At 40.1% G+C, this 25,031-nt stretch overlaps 3 protein-coding genes across 3 annotated transcripts; 1 reads left to right on the forward strand and 2 right to left on the reverse strand.

The window, feature by feature from the left end:
* Positions 1-29: 29 nt before the first annotated feature.
* On the reverse strand, positions 30-7,358 carry eps8l3b (EPS8 signaling adaptor L3b). Its single transcript, XM_069689175.1, has 19 exons — positions 7,321-7,358; positions 6,929-7,041; positions 6,776-6,840; positions 6,530-6,688; positions 6,168-6,317; positions 5,940-6,022; positions 5,681-5,826; positions 5,366-5,475; positions 5,112-5,268; positions 4,962-5,032; positions 4,551-4,625; positions 3,749-3,894; positions 2,550-2,710; positions 2,175-2,241; positions 1,967-2,060; positions 1,045-1,161; positions 871-959; positions 657-789; positions 30-547 (listed from the first exon to the last, which is right to left on the reverse strand). The coding sequence occupies exons 1-19, from the start codon at positions 7,356-7,358 to the stop codon at positions 515-517; spliced, it is 2,007 nt and encodes a 668-aa protein (XP_069545276.1). The 3' UTR covers positions 30-514.
* A 1,469-nt stretch (positions 7,359-8,827) lies between these two features.
* Positions 8,828-13,293, reverse strand: atp5pb (ATP synthase peripheral stalk-membrane subunit b). Its single transcript, XM_069688965.1, has 7 exons — positions 13,182-13,293; positions 12,484-12,520; positions 12,213-12,358; positions 11,810-11,973; positions 11,451-11,576; positions 9,324-9,503; positions 8,828-9,082 (listed from the first exon to the last, which is right to left on the reverse strand). Exons 1-7 carry the CDS (start codon positions 13,207-13,209, stop codon positions 9,005-9,007), a joined length of 759 nt encoding a protein of 252 aa, XP_069545066.1. The 5' UTR covers positions 13,210-13,293; the 3' UTR covers positions 8,828-9,004.
* A 1,055-nt stretch (positions 13,294-14,348) lies between these two features.
* On the forward strand, positions 14,349-24,870 carry LOC138615510 (TRAF3-interacting JNK-activating modulator-like). Its single transcript, XM_069689176.1, has 22 exons — positions 14,349-14,468; positions 15,139-15,573; positions 15,686-15,830; positions 15,932-16,049; positions 16,161-16,188; positions 16,410-16,439; positions 17,073-17,168; positions 17,844-17,915; positions 18,112-18,252; positions 18,398-18,535; positions 18,613-18,739; positions 18,896-19,041; positions 19,640-19,756; positions 20,122-20,320; positions 22,021-22,220; positions 22,312-22,400; positions 22,493-22,582; positions 22,667-22,788; positions 23,789-23,901; positions 24,079-24,236; positions 24,407-24,503; positions 24,581-24,870. Exons 2-22 carry the CDS (start codon positions 15,172-15,174, stop codon positions 24,659-24,661), a joined length of 2,709 nt encoding a protein of 902 aa, XP_069545277.1. The 5' UTR covers positions 14,349-14,468; positions 15,139-15,171; the 3' UTR covers positions 24,662-24,870.
* The last annotated feature ends 161 nt before the right edge of the window (positions 24,871-25,031 follow it).

Here is a 25,031-nt window from a genome sequence, read left to right on the forward strand (position 1 = left end):
TAATAAAAGTTTAATTTCACATTCTGTACAGTAAATCACATTTCAGAAACATTAATTAAATATAGAAATATAGACATAAGTTAATGCAGCAGAAGAGAAGTACTCCTTTATATTTTATACGTATCTCACAATGACATCCAACATGGTTAATAAGAGGAAAGAGGTGTTGGATAGATCATGAATTTCTACACATTTATAGTTTGGTATTTGATCAATTTAGAAGCATACAATTTACTTAACTAGAAGTACAGTTTAAGTAGAAAATTACAGTATAAATTAACTTTGAGTAACTAAAAAGTTTTGCTGATGATAAATTGTACAACATATAGAAGTTTCACTCACTCAAAGTGCTTTCCCTTAAATAACAGGCTAACAGCACGTGATGTTCAATTCAAGCGGAAAGCAGAGAAATAATTTCTGCCATTAAAGGGTTAATTCTGACACCATTGAATCCAGATGTTGATCTGTGGATGAAAATTCAGGGGGGGAGAATCTTAAGGACGGGAGCAGTGGTTTAGTAGAGGCTGTCGTACGGTTCACTGGCCAGCTGCAGGGAACAAGATAAAGCATTAGAGTGTGTGTGTGTGTGTGTGTGTGTGTGTGTGTGTGTGTGTGTGTGTGTGTGTTGTGTGTCAGTCATATGACCTGTTACTTACTGCAATTGCTGATTTAACGGCCTGAAGCTGGAAGAAGACCTTGCCTCCTTCTTCTGGACACACAGTCCTTATCTCGTCTTTACTCATTCCCAGAAGAAGTTGTCCACTCAGCACGCCGAGGGTTCTGACCGTGCTGTTATACAATTGTATACAATTCTTGTTTATAGTGCAAACATCATGAAGTGCCCAACTCCTCTGTTAAAATGTCACTCACATTTTGGAGAAACCTTTGTACTCAAACCAGGCTTTCACCTCTGCGGGTGGGGAGGCCATGTCCAGGGTCACCGGGCCACGAGTGTCCCGCTGTGAGGAGGAGTGAGGGGAACAAATTATCGCACGAGATCTGTTAGGAGGGTTACTCACCAGTGCTACACATCACTCATCTCACCGGTCGATCTTCCATCGGTCCGCCGCTCCTCATCGGCTCCAAAACATTCTGAGGAACGTTGCCTTCTTGATCATGTGTGTTGCGAACAAGCCACCATTGCTTAGATTTCTGAATCACCTGTAAAAGACCAGAACATTTTGTTAATACTGACAGTGATGTCAGCTGTGATTGAGACCATGGTGAATATACAAACTTAACTGGAAAAAGCCGCTCATACGTGAATGTAGTTGGAAGAATTAAAACATAAAGCCTGGACGTTGGCTGCCCTCTGCTACAATTCTGGTTTCTGCTGGAAGCATTTCAGAAGCCAGCTTTGTGTTTTAATGTTTCTGCTTTTCACTGAATTACAATTCCCTAAATTACAATTAACTGAAGTCTCAGGGTGCATTATAGACGAGAAGGTAGGACATTTTAATATTGGCAGGAAAATAATATATGTTTGATTTACACATTCAGCCAATATAGTTATACACTGGAAACATTTTCAGCTGCTTCCAGTGGATGTGACCACATCTGTACTTTAGTTTTATTTCTTATGGAGCTGAAACATTTTCTTTTGCAATTTTATAATTTGCTCATTATATTCACACTGACATTGTAAACAAACATCATGTGGACTGTTGGAGAATTTTTTTGTAACATATAAAACAGATTCTGTGAGTGTAGGTGGATGTTTAAATCCAACTGCGTGGGCAGTAAATTTGAGAACAGTTATTCTAATTAATTTCATTTTCCTGATGTAACAAAGTGGTTTGTACGGCAGACAGTAAACTGCTCCAGACATAGTTGATATGAAGAATCTTCTAGTGCTCGCCGTAAATTCGATTTCTATTCAAGCAATCTTTGCCCGGTGTCGCCGAACACAAGGATATTTTTTGTATTCCTGAGTGATCTAGTGATTCTAAGATGTTTGTCATCTCACCTGAACCACCTCGCCCTTCATGATACTCAGCTCCCGGTTGTTCCTGGCCAAGAAGTCGTAAATGACCCGCATGTACTGGGCAGGCTCGCTGGAGCTGAAACAGCAGCAGACGGAGACACTTTGTGACAACAATGCTGATAACCAGAATAAAACACAGTGAGCACTGAAGGGATGTTTGCATCAAATGTGCTCATGAAGCCATATTTACTGCTGTGTATTGATGCTTACTGTGGTGGTGTTGGTGGTGCTGAACTCCATGGACCGCTGGCCACAAGCTGTAAAAATACACCATTATTAAAATTATTATAAACCTTTTGACAATGGCCTCACTGGAGATATTTTTCCTCTCTTGTGGTTTTGAAAAAAAATATTAAAAGTAGTTGATTTCCACAGGGGAGTATTGAATATAGCCACTTAAAAGCTTGTCCATCTTTTGAAATGGTGATATTATAGTTTCAACGTCTGTCTTAATTGGTATCACTGTAATCTACCATATGGGAAAGTTAACTAAGCAACATATCAGTATGGCTGCACTTCCTCAGGTCAAGGTGTCGTCGCATCGCTGTGGTTGAGCAGCTCTGACTTACACTGGGTTGGCCGGGCGGGAAGCGCTGGCTGTTGCTCCGGCTCAGTGCACCGTTCTGATAGGGGGGCGGCGAAGATACACGAGGTGGTGCAGGTGGCTGCCAGCCGTCGTAGAAGTCAGGGATGTAAGGTGGAACATCATCATCCGGCCATCGAGACCTGAGGGGGGACAGGGGAACAGAAAACTGTCAGCCAAGTAAAAAACAAAAAGAAACTGGATGAAATGGAGGAAATGTAAATGTAATCCACAAACAGTACAAAGCAGGAGCAATTTTAGGAGTGTGGTTACAAAATGCTTTGGTAACACTTTCTAATGAGTGACAAATTACAGAAATAAATTGACATTTTGGGTAATAACTGGTGGAGTTTTTTTCTTGCTGAGAGACAGCCAGTAGCTGGTTTGCTTAGCTTCAGATAAAGATGAAGTAGCCTGCACCAGTGCAAAGGTTGGAAAACCAGTACCTCTAAGGTTTACTAATTAACCAAAGTGTAAAAATGAAAAGTTCTGGTTTGACAATGAGTGAGTCTCCGCTTGTTGTCTGGCAGTAACTTCTTGTTTACAGGCAGATTTTTTTTTTTTTTTTTTTTTTTTTTTTTAATCTTTTATCTGAGGTAGGTTAGCAGTTTCATATTTAAAAGACAGACATTAGTTGTATCAAGCTTTTTTTCTTTTTCCCCAATCAATTGTATTCTCCAAAATTTTTAACTATTTATTTAATGGTTTATCAATGGTTAATAAATAAATCAATGTTGTATAGATCATTTAAAAGCTCTTAACAAGAAAATAAAAAAACATTGGGTTGCCAGGTTTTTGTTTTTTGCACCTAAAATGCAGCTATAAATAATTTATTTTACCAATTTGATAACCCTAAAGCTGTTCCTCTCATGTCTAATAACTGATTAATGAGCCATTAGTAAAAGATTAATATATTCTTAACAGAATCTCCTTGTTGTACATTGCCAAACTTTGAATCTCAAAAATAATTTTATCATCTTAAAACTGAAATTATTGTTAGTTTCAAATTAAAATGTCCCTGTCTACCATTTTTTTCTCCAGATTACATGAATGCAGCATTATCTCTGGCCTGTATTTACATATCAGCAAACAGACGCACTATGTCCCAAGTTAAGGCATGCCAAGGCAGGTCGGTGCACTTACTATCAGAGGCTTGCATACGCTTTAAAAAAAGGCCTCACCTCGGGATGTTCCAACTGTCTCCTAAAGAGTTCCACAGGCCGTCCTCCTCCAGGCTGAGGACCTGACTGAGCAGCCTCACAGCTGTCTCTGTCAGCAGGGGAGAGAGAACTTTGGGAGGCAGCTCTGCAGAATAATGAGGAATTATCTGTGGAAAAATTAAAAACAAAAAAAGTATTTGCTGTCACAAAAAAGAGAGCATCGATATGAACACCAGAACTAAAGCAGACAAATAACTGGAACCTTGAAACAAGAACAGCGGTGTCGCAACCCACTTGGCCTTTTTGAGTGTATGTGTGCATGAAGAAAACAAATTTAAAATATTTTTTCAAACCTACAGAACTTCTGCGCTTTTATTTTGAAAGACATACATTTCCCATGACGCAGGACATGAGCTGTATAGCCACTTGCTGTTGCCATAGACTATACAAAAGGGCTGTTGAAAGCGTTGTCATGACAGTAACGACCAAAACTAACTTCGTCACATCAGTAGTAAGGTCTGATTCGAGCACTTTAGTATTTGTAAACAGGTTTAGGATTAGGTAAGTCTGACTATTAATGTCATATTTCATACTGTTCAGTTTAAATTCTTAAAATTTGGTGAGGATTACAAGTTTTACCGTGTTTGAAAAGCACATTATGCTCATGATTCAAAATAAGTCCGTTAATTTTTTCCACTAGGATTTTAGCACTATTTGCACTTTTTTGTTTACTCACCGTTCTTTAACAGTGACATTAACATTGTGTATTACTGCACTATATTTGTGAAATGGTCACCACTAATGTAGACTAAGAAGATCTTACCGTGCCTAAGACAGTGAAGAAGATGTGGACAAAGTCAGGGGCACTGGGCTGGGTGAGGATACCATCCAGCTGGCCCTGTAATGTTAGGAAGGAAAAAAAAAATTCAGTCCCACCTGCTGCAAGCACACACTCCAGTTAACACATTTGAGCATTGTAAAGCACTTTATTCACCCCTTCACACACTAGTGAGACTGCGCTGCCATGCAAGGTGCTCACCATCAGGAGTACATTCACACACATTCACGGTATGCCATCAGGAGCAACTTGGGGTTCAGTGTCTTGCTCAAGGCATGTAGGAGCCGGGGTTCAAACCACCAACCTTCCCATTAGTGGGCAACCCGCTCTATCATCTGAGCCACAGCCTCCCAATGTATGTAATCTGTGGTGATATTTATCTGAACATGTACTTACCAGCAGATTGAGCCCATATTTGATTTTCTGAAGAAAGGAGAGATATTCCTGCCAGGGCGGTATTTTGAGAGCTGGTGTTACAGAAGAGATACAATCACATTAAAAACTCCAGACAACAAACATCTCTGCTAAAGAGTTTACAGTTTATACCAAGAGGAGGTTGGTATTTACCATTTTTCTTTGATTTCATCTTCATATATGCATTTTTCTTCTTCTTCTTGTCCTCTTTCTGTGAGGATATGTTTACTACAGCCATCACTTTGTTCATGAAGATCTCCAAATCATTTATGACATGGTTTAAAATGTCCTAAAAGAAACAAAATAAGAGGATATTTCCCTTTATTAGTGACTGATATAATCCCTTACCTACAGCTTGTGTAAACGGTTATTATTGCAGCGCTAACCGTGTTCCTGTCCGATTCTGTTTTCTCGGGGCCGCGCTGTGATTCATGAAAGTCAGGATGGCGCATTGTTTCCTCTTGTGAAGCATGGAGTCGTGGAAGAGGCATATAATCTAATTGGAAATTTAAAAAAAAAAAGTTTTTTGGACAAAAACTCAAGCGCATGTTGACGCAGTATAAAACAGATTTGTATATTGCTTGTTTGCAGAGAACACATCCATAAACTTGTTGAAGAAATAAAAAATGTACAAGTCAGTTGTAGATAAGCAGTTAACTCGTGTCAGTGATGAAAGTTTATTTTCCATGTTTACAACGTACCTGGCTCTCTGTTGCTCCACTGTGTAGCCAGCGGGTTCGGTGCTGGTGGCAGCAGTGGCTGGCCCCTCCCTTGCTGCACAGGATGGGGCCTGACCTGCTGGAAATTTCCTGAAGTATGTTGACCGATGATATTCTCAAGATTAATCCTGAAAACATCAACAAACAGCAGTTAATGAGTTGTTTTTCTACATTTGTTCTTCTCCTGTTTTCTCTTAAGTCTGATTACATTTCTGTTTATTCATGTATCTTAACACTGCACCTGATGTCAGACAGCTCTCTGCGTGGGTCCGAATCGCCTCCTGTTCGGATTGCCTTGTCCAGATCACTCTTAATGAGCTGTGCCTGTAAAACAGACCTCATTTTAATCAAACTCAGTGACACCACATCCATGTTGTTATGAAGTACAGATACCTTCTACAAACACCTCTCCCTTCTCTTGAGGTCAGAGTTAGCAGATCACTGCTGCTTCTTGAGAAGTGGGACTCACCCTGGTCTCCTCACACTGGAACATAAAGACCTGCGGGACCCGTCTGCTGCGCTCCTGCACAGTGAGTGTCAGCACAGAGTTGTAGACGCAGCTGTCCAGCACAGCTTTGGTTTGTACAATGCAACTCAAAGGGATAGACTCCAGCTCGGCCTGAAGAACCAGAGTGACGGGACCACAGGTTAATGGACGTGAATAGACAGTTAATAGTCAATATTGAAAGTATTGTCCAAGCATCTAAAAATGTCTCTTTAATATTTTGTTATGTCAGACTCTTAATGTTTATCTCTTGTGTACAAATTTCTATGATATACAGTTATGTCAAATCACCCTTCAAATGGTTCTGTTTGTGTAATTTTGCCTACCTTGGTTTCAATGTCACTGAGCAGAAGATGAACTCCCTGAACCTCCATGATCATCTCTTGAGGCCACAGACGACCTTTGGCATCCAGGCTCTTGAGCTTGACCACGCAGTCGTTCACCGTCTTCATATCCTGGCCATCCAGCTCCCCGGTGAACAGATGCTGTGGAGACGTTGTGGAGGGTGAAGAGAGCTGAAGGATGTTGTTTGTAACATGCGTCTCCATGATGTTGATGTCACAAAACTTTACCTCCACTCTGAAGTTAAAGTTGTCAGGTTGTCTGTTCAGCCCCTCCGAGTACTCCCTTCTCTGCACTGATGTAAAGGACATTTATGAAATCATTTTACTACCACATAAGTGAGCATAGAAGCAGGTAGGAGCTGTTTTAATGTCTGAACATACTATATATGGATCTTCCACTGGGTCTGGACATGCTTTTCCGCAGTGAAGAATCTTTGAGGTCATTCTGTTGAAAGGCCTGTCTCTGTTGAGGGAGGTCTTCTGGTGAGAAACCCCTGAGGAATAATAAAAGGTAAGTTATTAAAGCAGGTGGAGTCGGGTACATGAGCCAACTGTCAACAGCTTGGGCCCCTTACATGTCAATAAAAGCATGTTGGTCACCAGCACAGCGATGTGGAGATAAGCCTCAACTCAAATCAGCTGCAGTTACCACAGCACAGTAGTGTTTTATGAGGAAAGGGTGTGAACAGGTATGTAGAGTGCTGTAATTAGACCTCAGATGGAAATTCATAAATGACTGTTGCACATAAAAGTAAAATTGAACATTTACTGACCTCGGGGAATAAGAGAAATGGCTGGTGTTTCCAAACATGATCGCCTAAGTTTTTAAACTTCAGATTGGCATGAATCACCTGGAAGCCGCTCCAACCTGTAAGAAAACACATCTCTCATGTTGGTAAAGTTACACAGTACGCATAGTGACACATTGCACTAGTTTCAGACTCAACCAGGAAAGATGGCCGTATGGACTCACTCCTCACAAAACGTACAGAGGATGTGTTCAACAAGTTTGGATACATACAGATTCTGACAGTTTATGGCAAAAAATAACACCTTGTCTAACACCTCAAAAATAAAAGTTCAATTTATAAGCAATAAGAGACACGGTATCTAAATTGAGCAGACTCGGGTCTAACTGCTAGTCTTTATTAATCTGGTATCACCAGCATTTTAGGAATGACTAAACTTTGTAATATTTTTCTGTATAAGTGACATTGCTGAGGTCTGTTTTCTACTTGTGTAACTACATTTTATCGTTTAGTGATCTCATGTCACTACTGTGTGATAGTCAGCAAAAGTCTGAGTGTGTTGCTTTAAAACTGAATTAAAGTGCAAACAGAAACGATAATAAAGCACAAAGAGGGAAATCCTGTTAATCAATTACAAGAAAAAGTTATAAATTTAGGTTTAAGCGAGCAAATAATTTCAAGAATTATTAAACTAGCTTGAAGAAGCTCATGAGTACACAAACCAGCATCTACAGTGGATCAGTATAAATTATATTTTGACCAAAGGTTAAGAGTTCTTACAGACACCTGCCCCAAATCAGCAACATGATGTAGTACACACATCATCACTTTAGTTTGTTTTAGATTCAGAAATTAACTTAAAACCGTCACATACCGCCGGGTCTGAACGTCGGCTGTAAATTGAGATTTCCGGGTAACAACCCACTTTCTGCAATAGTAAACACATTTCCATTTCAGAACAGGATGCAATGCTGCTCCCAGTGAAGATTTATTTAACCTCCTTCAGTTATAAACTCTAATCAAATGACATTTAGTTTCTATAGCCAGTTATTACCCGTCAGTGTCAGCTCTGCTCCAGTGTTACGGTTCCTCTTTCAAAAGGATTTGCCACCAAAACGTCTCACAGCAGAAAGCACCTGCTCCTCACACAGCTTTACCGAAATTTTCTTGACTTCCACCTGAAAGCACCAGGATCAAAGTGCAAGGACCTGATAGGAGCGACGGCTCAGGAGGGTTGGCCTGATTTGTCATTTGTGGATAAGTACTCAAGGTAGGGTCGAAGGCAGTAGATCTGTGGCTCATTATGAGTCCAAAGGTTTATGCATGCTTCACAGTACCTCCTCCAGAGTGATCAAAGGTCTTAAGTGCACCAGAAATAAGTCTACTTGTGCAATTATGCAGCTTGTAAGTATATTCTATCATGTCATAAAATGGTGACGTCAGGGAGACTATATAGCAAAGGTAACTAAAACATTGAGAAAGGAAAAAGAACAGTGCTTGAACTGGAAAAATTCAAACAAAACAGTTGAAGTTGAATAAGAGAACCATTTATTTTACCATCTGTTGACGTGTAAATACTGTACACACCCATATTATTGACAGAGACAATTGTTAAAGAGGAAATATTTTATTCTGTAAAGAAAAGTAACGTCTCGTCTCGGGACAATGAGTTAGGGGTTAGAGCAGCCTCCTCTAGAGCCAGGACAGTTTAGACTGTAGCTTTGGCCTGAGTGGCCTTGGCCAGCACCTTCAGGTCTGTGATGCACTTGGCGATGCTCTCTTTCTCCTGAAAAATAACAACAAAAAAGACAGAACTGGAGTTAAAATATCTTGTATCCGAGCCAGTATACCAAGTAAACAACACAAAAAACTGGTTATTCGTAAAAACAAGCCACTAACCTAAGTAGTACATAACAACTTTTTACAAAAAACAAACTCACCACAATAAAGCAATATGTTTACATGAGCAATCTCCCAAGGTGAGAGTCATTGTTTAGCTGGAGGCTTCTGACAAGAAAAAGACTGACCTGCTGAGGAGTGATGCTGCTGATGACGCTCTTCTCCACCCAGTTGACCATGTGCTCCTGCTCCATCCGGTGGTGGAGGTCCTGCAGGGCGATCTGATAATCCAAGCGCCTCTTCACATCATTGGTCACCATATGTAGCCTCTCTCTGTAGTTGGTCTCCAACAGCATTGCCACATTATTCTGAGAGGGAAAGAAGAGTCCATGTAAGTCTTTGTAACGGCAAAAAAAATAAAAAAAATTGCATTTTCTAGTCCAAATGCATTTTTTACATGCTCTTAATATTGTGTTGAAATTTAAGTCAAAACAGTTTGAAAGTAGATTTAAGTGACCAGCAAGAAAAATATATTGATGCAGTTTTCTCCTCAGCCCATACTTTAGAAGTAAATTTGACTTCAGTCAAGAGGTGACACAAATCTGACATGTGCAGCCAGAATTTGGACATACAGTACTCTGCAAAACTATTAGGTGCTTCAGAGGTGAGGGAGGCATCTGATTGGTCCACAAATACAATCTTCAGCATGACAAGAAATCCAACCATAATGCCTGGGCATAAAGAGCCGTCTTCAGCGACAAGAACAAGTAGCCCTTCACCAGATAGTATGACCACAACAGAGCCCTCATCTCAACATCATGGAGTCAGTCTGGGATCACATGAAGAGAGAGAAGACACTGAGACGAAAAGTCTAAATCCGGAGAAGAACTACATTACATTCTGTTTCAAAAACCTACTTGCAGAGTACCTTAAACTCTATGCACAAATGTACTGAAGAAAACTGGAACTGTTTTAAAGACAAAGGCAGGACTTTTTTTTTTTTTTTTTTCACTTCTCTTTTGGTGCCTGGAACTTTTGCACAGTGCTGTATATCTTTAAACAGACTGCTGATTTCTAAAGATAGCAAAAGTTCATTTGTCACTGCAAATATATGAATTACAAAGGGCAATCAAAAAGTTCAGCGACTGCTCCTGTGGCACGCGAACAGGATGCAGCACCGTGGCGAGCGCGGAGGGGAAGGTGCGCCCCTGATCCGCGTATTCCAAGTTATGTCACTTGATCATCATGAGTTCCTGAGTTACACATGTTTTTGCGACCACTGGTCTGAGCATATTGGCAATTTCTCCATGAACATGAGCAGAGAGCACAGATCAAACATAGTGCTGAACTCGGGAAAATCAGCAAGAGAGACCATTGAAATGCTTCAGAAAATCTGTGGCAATGGAGCAATGAGCCGGGTGAGGTGTTTTGAATGACATTCATGTTTCAAAACGGGCAAAACGCCACTATCCAAGACCAAAGAAAGTGCGTCAGGTCAGGAGCGACCAGGGTGGGGTTTTGTTTCGTTATTTGCAGGGTTGCGCACCGTGAATTTGCTCCTCCGGGTCAGACTGTCAAATACAGAGTTCAACTGATACCCTGAGGTGTTTGACGGAAAACATTCAGTACACACGACCTAAACCGTGGCAAGATGGCACTTGGGTTCCCCAACATGACATTTGCCGACTCGCAGCATGTTGACAACACTCAAGTTTCTCACCCTCAACAGCACAATTGTTGCGTCCCGCTCCCTGTACTCATTGGTTTTGCCTTGCCACTTCTTTTTGCTCCCTAAAATTGGAAATGTGCTCCGACCAGCTGCATAGAAAACACGTGTAACTTAGGTGCTCATGTGGATCAAGCGACATAACTTGGAAACGTACTCACGAAGGTTATTGCTTTCCAAAGCAAACGTAAAAGTGCTGCGTTTTTTTTCTACACAACAGTAGCAGACTTGGAATTTGATTGCTTTTTGTATTTTTAACAAATACACTGCTACACTGTAAAGATCGATGTTAATTCCGACATGCTTTTATTAATATTCATATCCTCAAATTTTTCCAACATATGGGTTTGTTTTACTCCTAGTCACAGTTCCTCATCCCAGTACTGTCCAAGCAGATTTCTTCAGTCTCTCACCTATTTTTCTTTTGCAATTTCAACTTCTTGCCAGCAGAGGTTGAACAATGTCAAAGATTACTTACTGCCCTTTCAGCTGAAAGTAGCAACTGTCAACGTGCTTTGAAGTGTAAAAAGTATATTATCATTAGTGAAGCTATTAGGAAATAAAAATTGAAAAGTTCCGAGCTACTTACCCTCTTGGCGTCGAAGAGCATTGATCTTCCCTCTGCTCTCCACTGTTCCTTCTTCTCATCCTCAATAGCTTGAGCCAGGCTGGTTATGGCGAGGTCCTTCACCTCCTGAGCCTTGACCACTTTGTCCTGGGGAAAAAAAAACATGGCAGAAGGATAAGGGATATTGGAAAGGTTAAAAAGAGAGACGCTACAATCTTTGATCTGAAAGCCAGACAGTTATTAAAAAATTATTAAGTATGAACAGTAGTCTAGAAAACCAAAATATGCATCCACACTCCAATCTGTTAAATTGTTTCAAGTATCCTATTATTAGCTATAAATTTTTTTTTTTAAAAACACAGATCAGGTTTCCAACCTACCTCGTTCAGTTTGTCAGCAAAAGCTGCAACATCTGGACCAAACTTCTTGACACCATATATGATGATAGCACCTATGGAGGCGGCAGCGATGGTCTCATGGTTGACAACGTAGATTTCCTTGGAAAGCATGTAGAAGAGGAGGCCAGTACCGAGCATGTAGGTTCCTATTGCGAGAACAGAAAAAACAAACTCAGTTTTGATTATCTGGGGAATCTCTTTTAGAAAGAGATTGATCAAGCTACAGCTCATTTTTGAACAATTTCTAATTGTGAATGTGGTCCTAAAACACAGAGTGAAAACGTTGCACTCATTGAAGACATTGGATTATATTTAGAAGACTTTCTTTTTGGTAGAAAATATGAAGTAACTTGAAAGTCCTTACTCTGGATTAACAATTACAGACCTGTGACTCCAGTTTTGGGGTATAGAAGCTGGAAAATCTCCTCTGGGATGATTCCATGGCGGACTTTGCCTCCTTTCTCTGGCAGAGGGGGCACTGGGGCCAGACTCTGGGACGATGTGTGCAGGGAGTGAGACCCATGGACTAGCCTGTGGGAGATGGCATTAATAACTTTGAGAAGAACAGGCCTCAAAGGATTTATATTCTTCGTTGCTGAAATGCATTTTCATGTTGGTATCAAAGATACAAATAAAACAATGCTTCAGATACATACCCAGCTCTGAGGGGGCCACTGCCTTTCAGGGCACTGGCTGCAAACAACAAGCAAGACAAGTGTGTCAGTACAAGGCTATAAGTAATGTTTGTATTTATCAATATATTAATTTGCTCATTGTTTTTTTTTATTGATAGACACTTCTTACAAACAGTCTGACTCAATGAACAATATAACCTTCATTACTGGAGGCCTAATTGACAGTTATATTGTTGAATTATAATCGGGCTCTTGTATTAGACCTCATACGTTTTGTCAACTTGTACCTGAAAACAGTAGAAACAGTAGAGACAGTAGAGACAGTAGAAACAGTAGAGACAGTAGAAACCCGACCGATGTCAATAAGGTGACATTTGCAGGCGTGCAGCACTAACGTTAGCTCATGTAGCTTCAGTTAGCTTCGCTGTAACCAAACAGAAATCGAGTTTTGATCATACAGAAATGAAGAAACATTCAAAGACATTTCCAATAACCGTAAATACAAATCCACATGCAGTAGACGAGCCGGTTTCTGAGCCGATACCTCGCTTGTAGCGACGTATCTAAGCCAGCCAGCATTAGCACGTCTCATTCAAAGTGCGGCCTTCACTTTACCCTTCAGCTTCACTTTCAACTTTTACTTCTCCCACTTGACAGTTGGCTCGCGTCACAGATTAAATGAGTTTCAATATCGTCTTTAAAGCTACTGTGATGCATACCTGAGACAAAGACCAGCCTGGACAGCATGTTTGAAGGGTGAAGTGCCGAGTTCTTTCTGCACCAGCCTCTCCGTGCCCTTCTGCAAAGAGCCACAAGGATGGCGGACACACGAGAAGTCCTCCTGAAACAACGCGAGAGTAACAACGCGAGATTAGAGCACGGCGCTCCGGCGTGATTTTAGTGACAGCAGCCTCTAGGTGACGCTGCGTGCAAAGATACAACTTTGTCCTTCGTGTGTATTTGGATGATTTAAGGTGATTAAGACCTTATTGGATGGAGTTTGCGGTTAAATAATGATAACAAGAACCGGAGTTTTATATGAAATATGAAAGCTAGCGGTCAGTAAAGGAAACAGCACGTGTGCACACACACGCGCCTATGACACGCACGCACACACATGTGACACGCACGCAGGCCCACACGCCAAAAGCAAATGGTGAAGCTGTTGAAGCTCTATGGCTTTCAAACTGCAGTCGCAGTATCAAAGATACCTCGCATGTAAATGATATGATATTGTAAATAAAACTACCACTAACTTTCAAAGATGTCAGAGGTCTAATGTATGATAGTTTTATAGTGGTATGTCACACATCTTTTATTATTATTCAAACAGGTCTACATATTGTTACTCTGGATACTGTTAACAAATATGAATATGATCCTGCTATAAGCGTAAGCTTCTGTGATAGAAGCGTATGCTTCTATCATAAAGAGGCCAATATTGTTTCCCTATGTTGGGGTTGGGGTTCGTATTTTGTTGTCTCAATATGATACAAAAAATAAGTTATTTGTAGCCATTAATTGACAAAATATTCTGTGTGGACCTCAAGCTCAAAGTGATTTTCCTATCTGGTCCTCTTGCTATTGAGTTTGAATAGCTCTATATCATCATAGACAGATTTATCACTCATTAACCCATTTCAATAAGAAATAAGACCGCTGCTCTTAACCAACTTTCCAAAAGGCAACCACATACACACAACACAGCTCTCTCTACCAAGTGCTATGTTCGGTCCCAGACAGCATGCAGGGGGAATTGGCTGGATCTGTCTGTAATCTTGGGGCCCACCCGTGCATGGCATCAGTTTTGTGTGAGTGGCTGGTGAGATAGAGGAACATATGACGCTGTGGTTCTCTTCACTTCCTGTAAAATTATGCTCAACAGAAGCAGCTACATGTGAAACACAGACAAAACCACAGACGCTCTTTCAGAAGAGTGAGAAAATGGATGACTTCTTAGCCACCTCATGAGGAGTTTTCCCCCACTGTATGAGATGGCTCAGTAGGTAAGCGTTATCAGTTTCTTGCTTATTTAGCTGTATTTTGTCTGCGTATTATCTTGCACTTTTTCCCTTCCACAGTCGTAATTAACAGGGCCTGGTCTGTCTTTGACAACTGTGGTGCTCTCTTAAAAGATAACAGCTACTGTACTAGTATTTCTACAAGCTACTATTGCAGCTGGTTGGACTACAGCAGTCCTGCACGGTTCACAGAGAAAATGTATTGCTGAGCCAGAATATCCTAAATGTCAAAAATACTCGTCAGGCTTTACATTTCACTGTATTTTGTGTTGACAGCTCACATCATTTTGGAGTACAATCTGGTGATAGGCTACACCTCACTAACTTTCTTTTGTTTAGGCCTGTAAAAGGTTTGAGGTTAAAATGTCAGCAGTGTTTGGGAAATACAAACTTATTCCAGACTTTATCAGTGACCTTTTTAAATTTGAGTCAGTCACTTTTATCAAACTGAGAAGCTAATAGTTTACAGCTCATATAGACTTTCTTCATATGTAACATTTGAGCTATCATACTGCACCAGCAACACCTAAAAATCCTACATTTTAGCTACTCAAAACATCAATAAATTGGATAATTCCAACCCAACTGTTTTAATGCTATATATTTAATTGTTAGAAATAGTTATAATCAGTCTCCTGATACTCTGTCATTGTAGGGTTGAGGCTGCATAACAGCTAGAGGAGCTGCCATGGACGCCCCGGCTCTCAGTGGAACACAGCCCTCCCCAGTGAAAGACTTTGACCAAATAGTGGAGATCAGAGCGGCGAAACGTGAACACTTACGAGGACGTAACAACGTGACTTTATGCCGGAGCCCTTCGAGAGAACTTGACATAAGACTGATAAAGAACGGACAGAAGGAAAAGAGGCATCAGGAGTTTCTGAAGAGGAGATCAGTGAGCCCAGAGCCATGTGCCTCCAAGTCTACAAACCGTTCTGCAAAGACATTTTCAATGAAATATTACAGTTCAAGCAGCAAATCTAAGACACTGCATACAAATAGACAAAATAGTCTCCCTGCTAATGAGCAACCAGTGATCATTTTAACGCCACACAGCAGCGTAACTGATAATCCAAGCACCAACAAATGGGTAAAAGATCCTTTCAGATGACCTTGACAGTAATATCAACTCATCAATTTTTTGTTGTTTCATAAGTCAACTGGAAACCATACCTGCATCTTTTCTCCTCTCATTTCCTCAGGCTTCATTATGGTCAGAACAGATATCGCTGATGAGGCAAGACAAAGGTCATGCAAGGAAGCAAGCATCTACCGCCACACCAGTGATAATGGAATCAAACCAGCATCGAACGACAACCATACATAAAAGAGACAGTAGTTTTAATGGTAAAATTACTGCCAGTTGTGCAACATTTTAACAGGATCAAATAATGCTTGATCTTTCATCATAAAAAGCCTTTTTTTTTATCTCTCTCTTTTCCTCATAGTTCAAAAGACAAACATCAAAACATTCATTCAGACAGAAAAGATTCACCAAAGATCATCCATGAAAACTGAAAATATTCCTCAAAAAAAGATACTAAGAGAGACCAGCGTGCAGACAGAGTGAGTTTAATTGAAATCTTCTTGCAACCTATTCATCTCTAACTTAGTATGAGAAGTGGCTGTGACCAATGTTTTGTATTTTTCTCTAATAAGATATTTTCTTCCATTCAGGTTGGGCCTTGTTACTGTCAAGGAATCAGTAAGTTTCTGCTCTTTTCATGGTAGACATTAGATTACAAGGCTCAGGGGCAGGTAGAGGTCACAGGTTAGCTTTAGGGTCGGGTTAGGTCCCCACAGTCTAATCCCTATTTCTGTAATCTAATGCCAATTTTGTTACCAAAGGCTTTTTTTTTTTTTTTTTTTTAATTAAAAATCGCGAAGTTAAACTGTTTTCAATGTCTCTTATCTCTCTCATTATAGGATGTTCAGAGGTTGGCTGACTACTTGCAGGTAAACTAAACATCCAAGTCCATCCTGAGCTCTGACTTGTTATTCATTTAAAGCAAAACTATGTTTTTGAAGGAAAAAGTAAGACATCGTCCATTTAATAAATGAAAAGAAACATTTATTTGCCATAAAATTCCCTTACCCTCAAGTTTTCACAATCAGACATACTCATTTGTGACCAGCAACTGATGGAAACTAATTTTAGGAAACTTTAGCTCTACTTGGCTGGCTAAAGGTTAGCCAATGTTTGCAAACTTCAGCAAGATTTTGTTGTGTAACCATAGACTGTATATAAAAGATTGACCCTCCTAAAACTTTTCTTTACTTGTACTGTTACACTACATTTTAAATGTTCACCGATCCCTGATAAAGTAGATACAGTGGCTGTTACACTGTCTAAGGCTAATTGGTTTTGCATTAACAGCAGGTAGCATGTGGTGGCAAATGTCACATCATCATAACTTTAAATAGAACGAATGTTGTTAAGCAAAGGTAAAAAAAAAAAAAAAATAAAAAAAAAAAAAAAAGTTACTTAAGAACCCGATAACTTATTTAATAGAATAATTTATTTTAAACGTCAGGTAACAAGTTAAACCGAACATTTGTTTGTTGTTGTAACTACTTGTTTTCTGTTAGGAGGCGTTGTGGAGGGAGGAGGCAGTGAAGAAGAAGCTGGCGGCCCTTCAACAGAGCACGACAAACCTCCTGAACTCCTCAAACAAAATATGGACGGTGAGACTCTCTGTCAAGTGTTTTACAGTTTCCAAAGACTGATATATCTCTTTCTATAAGGGTCACTGTGGATATTGCTCTGAACATTTCTTTGTCACAGTTGTGTAGCATGCAGTGTGTGACTGCTGTTGCCACAGGAAAGCCTCTGCAGGCTGTGGTTTGGAGCTACCTGCTTCCGCTCTAGTCCACACTGCATAGGACGAGCACAAGCTGTTGTTCTTACACAGGAAGGGCGGGCCAGTCAGTTAGTTTATTTGAGGTGCTGTGAATCCTCATTAGCTCTCTTTTGGCAACTCTGGCTGTAATGAATGAAACACAATTATTGGTGCTTCCTATTTTTGTTTTAATATTTTTAATTTGGTTTTAACAATTCAGGATCGAGAATTTATTTACTTAAAATAATTTAAGCTTTCCATCTGTGAAAGTTGTTTCTCACTGAGGCACATTAAAACGAGGTAACTTGTGTCCTTTTACACACTTAAAACAGTAGTGTTGCAGCACATGCAGATATTGTTATCTTTCTTCAGGCTCACTGATTCTGCAAGTTCTCTTTGTGCACCTGTGACTGAAGACTGTGAAACAGCCTGCTGTCACAGATTTTTGCACATGAACCATTTATTTTACATCAGCAGATTACAGCATGATAGTCATTCATTTCCTCTCCAACCCACACAGTCTCACTGCAGTGAAGACCTGCTGAGAAACCAGATCAAGGCTCTGGAAGCGCAGCTGCAAGTCTGTGTGCAGGTAAGAAGAAGCTAGTTCAACTACTGAGTGTTTATTATATTTTCTTTGTAACATGTCAAACATTTATTCCTTCCTAAAACAAGCCCTGCTCTACGCTGCTCTGACATAACTCTGTTAGTGCAGCGTCTACAGAGTGGTTTGCATCTCACCCCACAAGCATTTGTAGGTCAAAGTCAGCAGTGTTGTGTCCCTACAGAAGTTTCCAAAAGATGGTGTGAAGAAAGTGGTGCTGCAGATGGAGAAGCAGAGAATGGTGTATGAGGAGAAGGCCGTGGTTGCCCTGCAGAAGGCCACACAGCAGAAAACTGAGGCGCTCAGCAAGGCTGACACACTGCAGGTCACCTGGCATCTAAAAGTCCAAACACATTCTTTTTTATATATATATATTAGACTACAGAGAAATACATAAATGTCACTGAGTTTTTTGGTTTGTTACAGTGTAATTATACAGTTGATTTCTGAAGACATGTTTTCACCATCAGGAAGCCCTCACTACAGCAAAGATGGAGGCCCTGAGGTGGCAGAGCCTTTATGAGGAGCTGAAGCGGAACTCTGAACAGCTCAGAGAAAAACAACACCTCAGTAATGAACAACTGCAACAGCTGCAAAACCAAGTGGAGGTAAGGTATACTGTGGCAATGTGCCTGATCAGAACTTTGAATGTAAATGGTTGTAAAAAAACATGTGTCTCGTGCAGTTGTCCAGAGCCAGAGAGGACGAGCTGAGGGAGGAAGTGATGTCACTAAAGCAAGAAAAGCAGTACAATACTTGCCTGCTGGAAGAGGAAAACCAGACTTTAAGAGAAGAAATCCAGCACCTTACAGGCAAGACGTTTGAGTCATGTTTTGTTAAGGGTCAATGTGAAGCCATTATTGGCATTTACATGGGAGTAATTCTCCAACTAAACCCCGAGTTGTAACATTTAAAAAAAACTTCAAATTCAACATAGCTTATGTATTTAAAATGCTTTGGTTTCTCAGATGGCTGCAATGAGAGTCAGGACGTCATGATGCAGGAATGTTTTACATCAGAGGAAGCAGAGCCACAACTGACTGTGAGGAAAGACACTCTTATGGAGGAGCAGCTCCGACACACTCAGGAGAAACTCCAGCTCAAAGAGCGAGAGGTAAAGTGAGGATATCACATAAACTGCCACACAAGTAACATTACAGTTAAGTGTATCACAAAATAAAATATTCATAAGTCTAGTAGCTGAGGTAAGAAAAAAAAATATCCCCTCCTTTACAGCTTTTGCAAATGTGCCGAGGCAGATGGATAATGTCCTTAAAGGAAATATTATTCAAAATGGTTCAAGATGCACATGACGATCATGGCTCATTTTAGAGAGATCCAATTCTATATTGAGGTTAACTTGTTAACCACTTGTTTGTTTTTTCAAATTGAATTGCAAATATGTTTCAAATATGTATCAAACCTGTTTTAAAAATATTCTCAGGATGCAAATTATTATGTAAGCTCTTATATCACGAAAACATTGTGTAGATAAAAACATGTGACACCTCAAGCTTTAAATCAAATCTTTTTAAATGCGTCTCTAAAGATTATCTGCATGATCTTGTTCCATATGGTGTGTGTGTGTGTGTGTGTGTGTGTGTGTGTGTGTGTGTGTGTGTGTGTGTGTGTGTGTGTGTGTGTGTGTGTGTGTGTGTGTGTGTGTGTGTGTGTGCGTGTGCGTGTGTGTGTGTCCCCGTGCGCTCGTGCAGTGTGAGGAGCTGCAGATGGAGCTGCATGTTATCGAGCAGGAGTGTCAGTCCAGCCAGGCCCGGCTGTCGCAGTGCAGAGACGAACTCCGGCAACTCAGCCACCGCCGCAGGAGACCAGTGAGTAGTGTGTGTGTGTGTGTGTGTGTGTGTGTGTGTGTGTGTGTGTGTGTGTGTGTGTGTGTGTGTGTGTGTGTGTGTGTGTGTGTGTGTGTGTGTGTGTGTGTGTGTGTGTGCGTGCGTGCGTGCGTGCGTGCGTGTGTGCATTTAAGGGAATTTGAGACTCAATGCCCTTGCAGTACTCAAAAGCTCAGGTTTGCCCTCACAATGACAGCCAGCAATTATGACCTGTTTCACACTTTCTGCACCAATATGATTTTTTTGCTGCAGTGACCTCCTTGCTGCAAAACCAGAAATAAAGTGATAACTCTATTTTCTATGTACATCATCTATGTAACTTTGATGTTTCTGTCCTTTCTGTTTAGACACAGTTCGTGTCCTGGTGGAGAGTGTGTGTGTTCTTCCTTCTACTGCTCGCTGTAGCAGGGGTTGCCATGTTGTGGTTGTGGCATCCCCCCTTCAGGGAGCAAGTTGAAGACCTGTACTCAGACATAGAGACACGTATCGAAGACTATCTCATGGAAATGCGCTCGCCTCAACACTCGGGCTGTTTTAGACCGATATGATATTGTCACTGCTCAGGAATATTGTTGTTGTTATAGATTGTAGTATTTTATATGTTTTCATATTTGGAACTCAAAGTGTCATGTGAGATAAAGTTGTGTTGATCTGTGGAGGATGAACTGTACATGTACATGCTTGTTTGTAATGTTTGCAAGCTGTTTGCCGCTCACAGTGACAAACATTAATGTCATTTTAAGAAATTGTGAGTCTAAATATCAGAATAATAGAAAAATAGGAAGTGTCTTTTGTACTGTAAACGGATTACTTGGTCAGCAGCACCACCTTGACTCATTAAAAAACAATATATTTTGATTGATGGGTTTGTTTATTTGGGTGCCCTGCATGATGTGGTGCACTAGACATCAACAATGACCTGGTCAGCCACATGAAAATCACAATATACAGGTCCACAGATTAAAAAACAAAACATGTCAGAAGAAATGCCTTTTTATAATAGGTGCAGTGTTCTCTGTCCTCGCTGCCATGCATTTTCTATAACCTAAAAGAACAAAACAAGCCAGCTGTTGCTATGGTGGGATTACATCACTGCTATGGGGTGTTGGGGGAGTTGTTTTAGATTCAGAGACACACAATAAAAGAGTTGTATACATCAAATTAAATAAGTTGAGTGTGAAAATATACTGTGACTAACAGATTTTACTGTTTGTCAAGTTAAAATAAATAAATAAATAAATAAATTTTAGTGAGACCATAGATTGAAATTAAACATAATCTCACAATATTGATTTAATTGATTGAATAACTGATCAAAGTCTAGATTTAATGCTGCTTTTTTTTAAGAATGATCACACTAAAGTAGGTGGTAAATACCTTTGACATATCTTGTGAATATGAATTGTCTCATCTTCACAACAGTATCATTTATTTTTTATTTTGATCTTCATCATCCGCTGACTGATATTTATTTTCTTAGGGGTAACAAGCTCATATTCTCCTCAGCTGTTGTTGAAAGCAACAGTACATTTACTAAAGTGCTGTACTAAAGTGTAATTTGAAGGTACTTGAGAATATGTATTCCTACTACATTTCAGAGGGAAATGTTTTACTCCAGTACATTTATTTTGACAGTTTACTGGTTAGTTTTTAGATTCAGATTTGATATAAAACAAATTATATTATCACTGCATTACTGCTTTCAGTTGGTCCAAAACAAGAATTTGACAGAAAAATCACTATTTTACTTCCAAATACAAATAAAACTGTCATAAGTGTTAAAGATTTTCAATGCAAATATCACATGCATCGCATTACAACAGAGAACCATCAGTTGAGGCCGCACCTTTAATCGGTATTGTCTCATTGATGTGGTATGATAGCACTGTGTGGTAACTACCAGCTACACAAATGTTCATGAAAGTGTCATGGCACATGGCAGCATCTATTGTGTGATTACACTCAAACTTAGAGACAAAACACACTCAAAGCTGAACTGTTGGATGGAGTCATTGTTCGTTATAACTGTTCCAGATGAAGCTCCATTCTCACCAGGCACTGACACAGCACATCCACCACACACATCTGCAGCCCCTGTCTTTCACCCACATTTACCTGCATGTTCCCCCAAATACACCACTGGCCATTGAAGAGATGGATCTTCGCTGGCCTGGGGTCAGTCTGCCGGTGACAGTCTCACAGAAGGTAGGAGTGTGGTTAAAAGTTTCTGTAACATATTTCACAAGGTGAGAAACGGGATCTTACCAAACTGTCGTTTACTTACAGAACAATACTTGTCTGCACGATGAGGACCGCAGAGCTGCTGTTTGTGCTGGGGCTGTGTGTGCTGAGCGTCACATCGTCCCTGAAAATCTGTGCTTTTAATGTTCAGAGCTTTGGTGAATCAAAGGCAAACAACAAGAAGGTTATGGGGATTCTACGAAAGGTACTCTACTGTATGTTTATAACAACAACTGGAACAACATGTTACACTGAACTGGACAGCTGATGGAGCTTTTTTCCTTTTTGCTCCCAAGATTCTTTCTAGATGTGACTTGTGTCTCATTCAGGAGGTCCGAGACACTAAAGGAGAAGTAATACCAACTTTGGTTGAGGATCTTAACAGGTAACTGCTTTATAAAGTCTGTCAAAAATTTAAAAAAAAAAAAAATCTACTAAACAACAGCTTGAACATAATGTCACTCATGTTGCTGTCAGCAGATTTGACAAATCCAACTCCTATTCTTATGTGGAAAGTGAAAGGCTGGGGAGGAACACCTACAAGGAGCAGTACGTCTACATTTTCAGGTAACCCATGCTGATCAGCCAACATGACTCGTTTCTGTAAATGGACAACATGTCCAAGTCCCTCTTCTCTGTCATTATCTGCAGGAACAACGTGCTGAAGGTCAAAGAGCACTATCAGTATCCTAGACTAGAAGGAGCGGGAGCCAATAAAACAGATGTTTTCTCCAGAGAGCCGTTTATCATCCGCTTCATCTCCCCTACGACATGTAAGGATACATGGAAAGACTTCTTTGGATTTAAACGATTGTACAGAAGTATACATCAGTATCCCCGCTATGACGCATCTATGTGACCGTCTAAGTAGTAGTCAGACGTGAGATTTACAAAGCTGTCTGGTCCTTGACTATCTTAAGTGGCACCAATCTGCCAAATAGTCTAGAAAACGTTAGACTTTCTTTAAAATAAAAAAAAATAAACATGGTTGACAGTGTAACCACATAGAACCACTCAGTGCTGCTTACTCCAGCAGAAAACGTTTGCCATCTGTTCAAATTCATGGAAGAGTGTCCCAATATATACAGTAGTAAATCTGAACGAGTGCTGTAAAACAGGTTTCTGTAGCCTCTTAAAACTCTTCTCATTACTCGCTCCACAGCACTGTTGACAAATCACAACTTGCGTGCCATGTTCTCCTTTTCTGTTGTCATTTGGAGACACTAGTCAGCAGGTGTCACTGACTGTTACCATGGAAACATAAGTCTTCAAGAGCTGTGTGTTGGGGTGGCTAACTTTTTAGACCCAAAATAAATCAGCATTTATTTATTTATGAAACTTTCTCACTTTCATTAATCTAAGTGAAAAGCTGAGACTGAGCCAACACTGGAGGTGAACGTAACAGGTGAATCCCATCTCAGCCTGTTAAGTAAAAAAAATATGACAAACAATAAACAATAACTCTGGCCTATATGCCCATGCTAAGGGAAAGTGATGATCAGATAAAAAGGGTAAATCAAGTGTAAAGTTCAAAGTGAAAGAAACTTCACAAAAAACTTTGGTTGGCTTCAGAGGCATGAAAGAGAAACCTGAACCTGTTTCAACTATCAGAAGCCTTAGTAACAGTAGAAAAATATGTACACTGAAAAGAATAATCTCTTTTCTCTTTGTTCTACATCACTAATTAATAAAATATGTTCAATCTGGCATTAGATTTGGGAGTGGAATAAAACATTCAAGATGTGTCATGACGGTCATTGTGTTTGTTTTCAGTGGTGAAGGATTTTGTCCTGATTGGGCAGCACACCTGTCCAAAAAATGCCATGAAGGAGATTGATGAACTGTACACGGTCTTCAAAGGGATTTACAAGAAGTGGAAGACTGATGTAAGTTATACCACATCATTGTCATCAAGTTTTTTTTTTCTACTCATTTTGCACTTTTCTATTGCTATCTTGATCAGATTCCTCAGTTTAGATTCATGTTGTTTTTTCTTTATGATTTATGAGTAGTAACTTCAAGCTTTTGAACATCCTTTTTTTGCTTCCTTTCATTCACTCCAGAATGTGATGATCTTGGGTGACCTGAATGCCGGCTGCAGCTACGTCACGGTCAAGGGCTGGAGAGCCATACGTTTGAGGAGTGACCCCAAATTTCGCTGGCTAATTGGAGATGAGCAGGACACCACAGTGCGGGAGAAGACACACTGTGCCTACGACAGGTCAGCAGCTGCTGAAAACTGAGCGAGTCAACAGCTGTTTTGAATTCTCACGTATTTTATAATGACAACGCATTTTGCACGTTATATTATCACTCTCTAGGTGCTTTGAAGACACTGATCATGTAAGAAGATTTTATGTCCTACAATGATGTGTTCACATTTTCAAACAGGATCATTGTGCATGGACGGGAGATTATTTCCGGAATAGTTCCCGGTTCAGCTCAACCATTCAACTTTAAAGAGAATTTCCATCTCACTGAGGCACAGGTAAACCTGACAAAGAAACACACCTCCTCAGGTTTATACTCAACATAACACTAATTCTGTTCCTTTGATGACTTTAGGCTCTCGAAGTGAGTGATCATTTTCCTGTAGAAGTTGACCTGAAGCCCAACCACCGCTACCTCCTCCGCAATGAGCTGTAGACCCCTCAGCATGTTCATCAACTAACCTTTTTACTCAAAACTGTACTTTTACTTGATTTTTATGACTAAATTTAATGATAGTTCTTTTATAATGACTTAAACTCATGATCAAAGTGGCACTGCACTCCTCTCAGTAATATAAGACACCAATAAACCTGAGCTGTTTCAGCATGAAGGAACTGCAAGTCTGACTGCTGGAGTTTACATTGTGCGTCTGACACCAAAACCACATCAAACATGACATAATTTCATGAGCTCAAGAAGTTCCGTTTCTACAGCAACACAAAACACAAAACATTACTTTTGTGATTTTACTTCTTTGAAAAACTAGAGAACTTGTCTTACGCCTTCATCTTTTTATGGTGGGTTT

This window comes from Brachyistius frenatus, unplaced genomic scaffold, assembly GCF_029030835.1.
Source record: "Brachyistius frenatus isolate BFR_SWC_R1_liver_20210118 unplaced genomic scaffold, ASM2903083v1 Contig_6, whole genome shotgun sequence".
Classification (NCBI taxonomy): Eukaryota; Metazoa; Chordata; class Actinopteri; family Embiotocidae; genus Brachyistius; species Brachyistius frenatus.

Coding starts and splice junctions, on each gene's coding strand:
- atp5pb (XM_069688965.1), bottom strand. CDS start 13,209: ATGCTGTCCAGGCTGGTCTTTGTCTCAG. Junction 12,521..13,181: donor CAGGCTGGTCTTTGTCTCAG/GTATGCATCACA, acceptor TGTTGTTTGCAG/CCAGTGCCCTGAAAGGCAGT. Junction 9,083..9,323: donor GCAGCATCACTCCTCAGCAG/GTCAGTCTTTTT, acceptor GTTATTTTTCAG/GAGAAAGAGAGCATCGCCAA.
- LOC138615510 (XM_069689176.1), top strand. CDS start 15,172: ATGGACGCCCCGGCTCTCAGTGGAACACAGCCCTCCCCAGTGAAAGAC. Junction 18,536..18,612: donor AGCTGCAAAACCAAGTGGAG/GTAAGGTATACT, acceptor TGTCTCGTGCAG/TTGTCCAGAGCCAGAGAGGA. Junction 19,042..19,639: donor TCCAGCTCAAAGAGCGAGAG/GTAAAGTGAGGA, acceptor GCGCTCGTGCAG/TGTGAGGAGCTGCAGATGGA.
- eps8l3b (XM_069689175.1), bottom strand. CDS start 7,358: ATGTTTGGAAACACCAGCCATTTCTCTTATTCCCCGAG. Junction 5,476..5,680: donor GTGGAGCAACAGAGAGCCAG/GTACGTTGTAAA, acceptor ATTTCCAATTAG/ATTATATGCCTCTTCCACGA. Junction 960..1,044: donor GACCGATGGAAGATCGACCG/GTGAGATGAGTG, acceptor TCCTCCTCACAG/CGGGACACTCGTGGCCCGGT.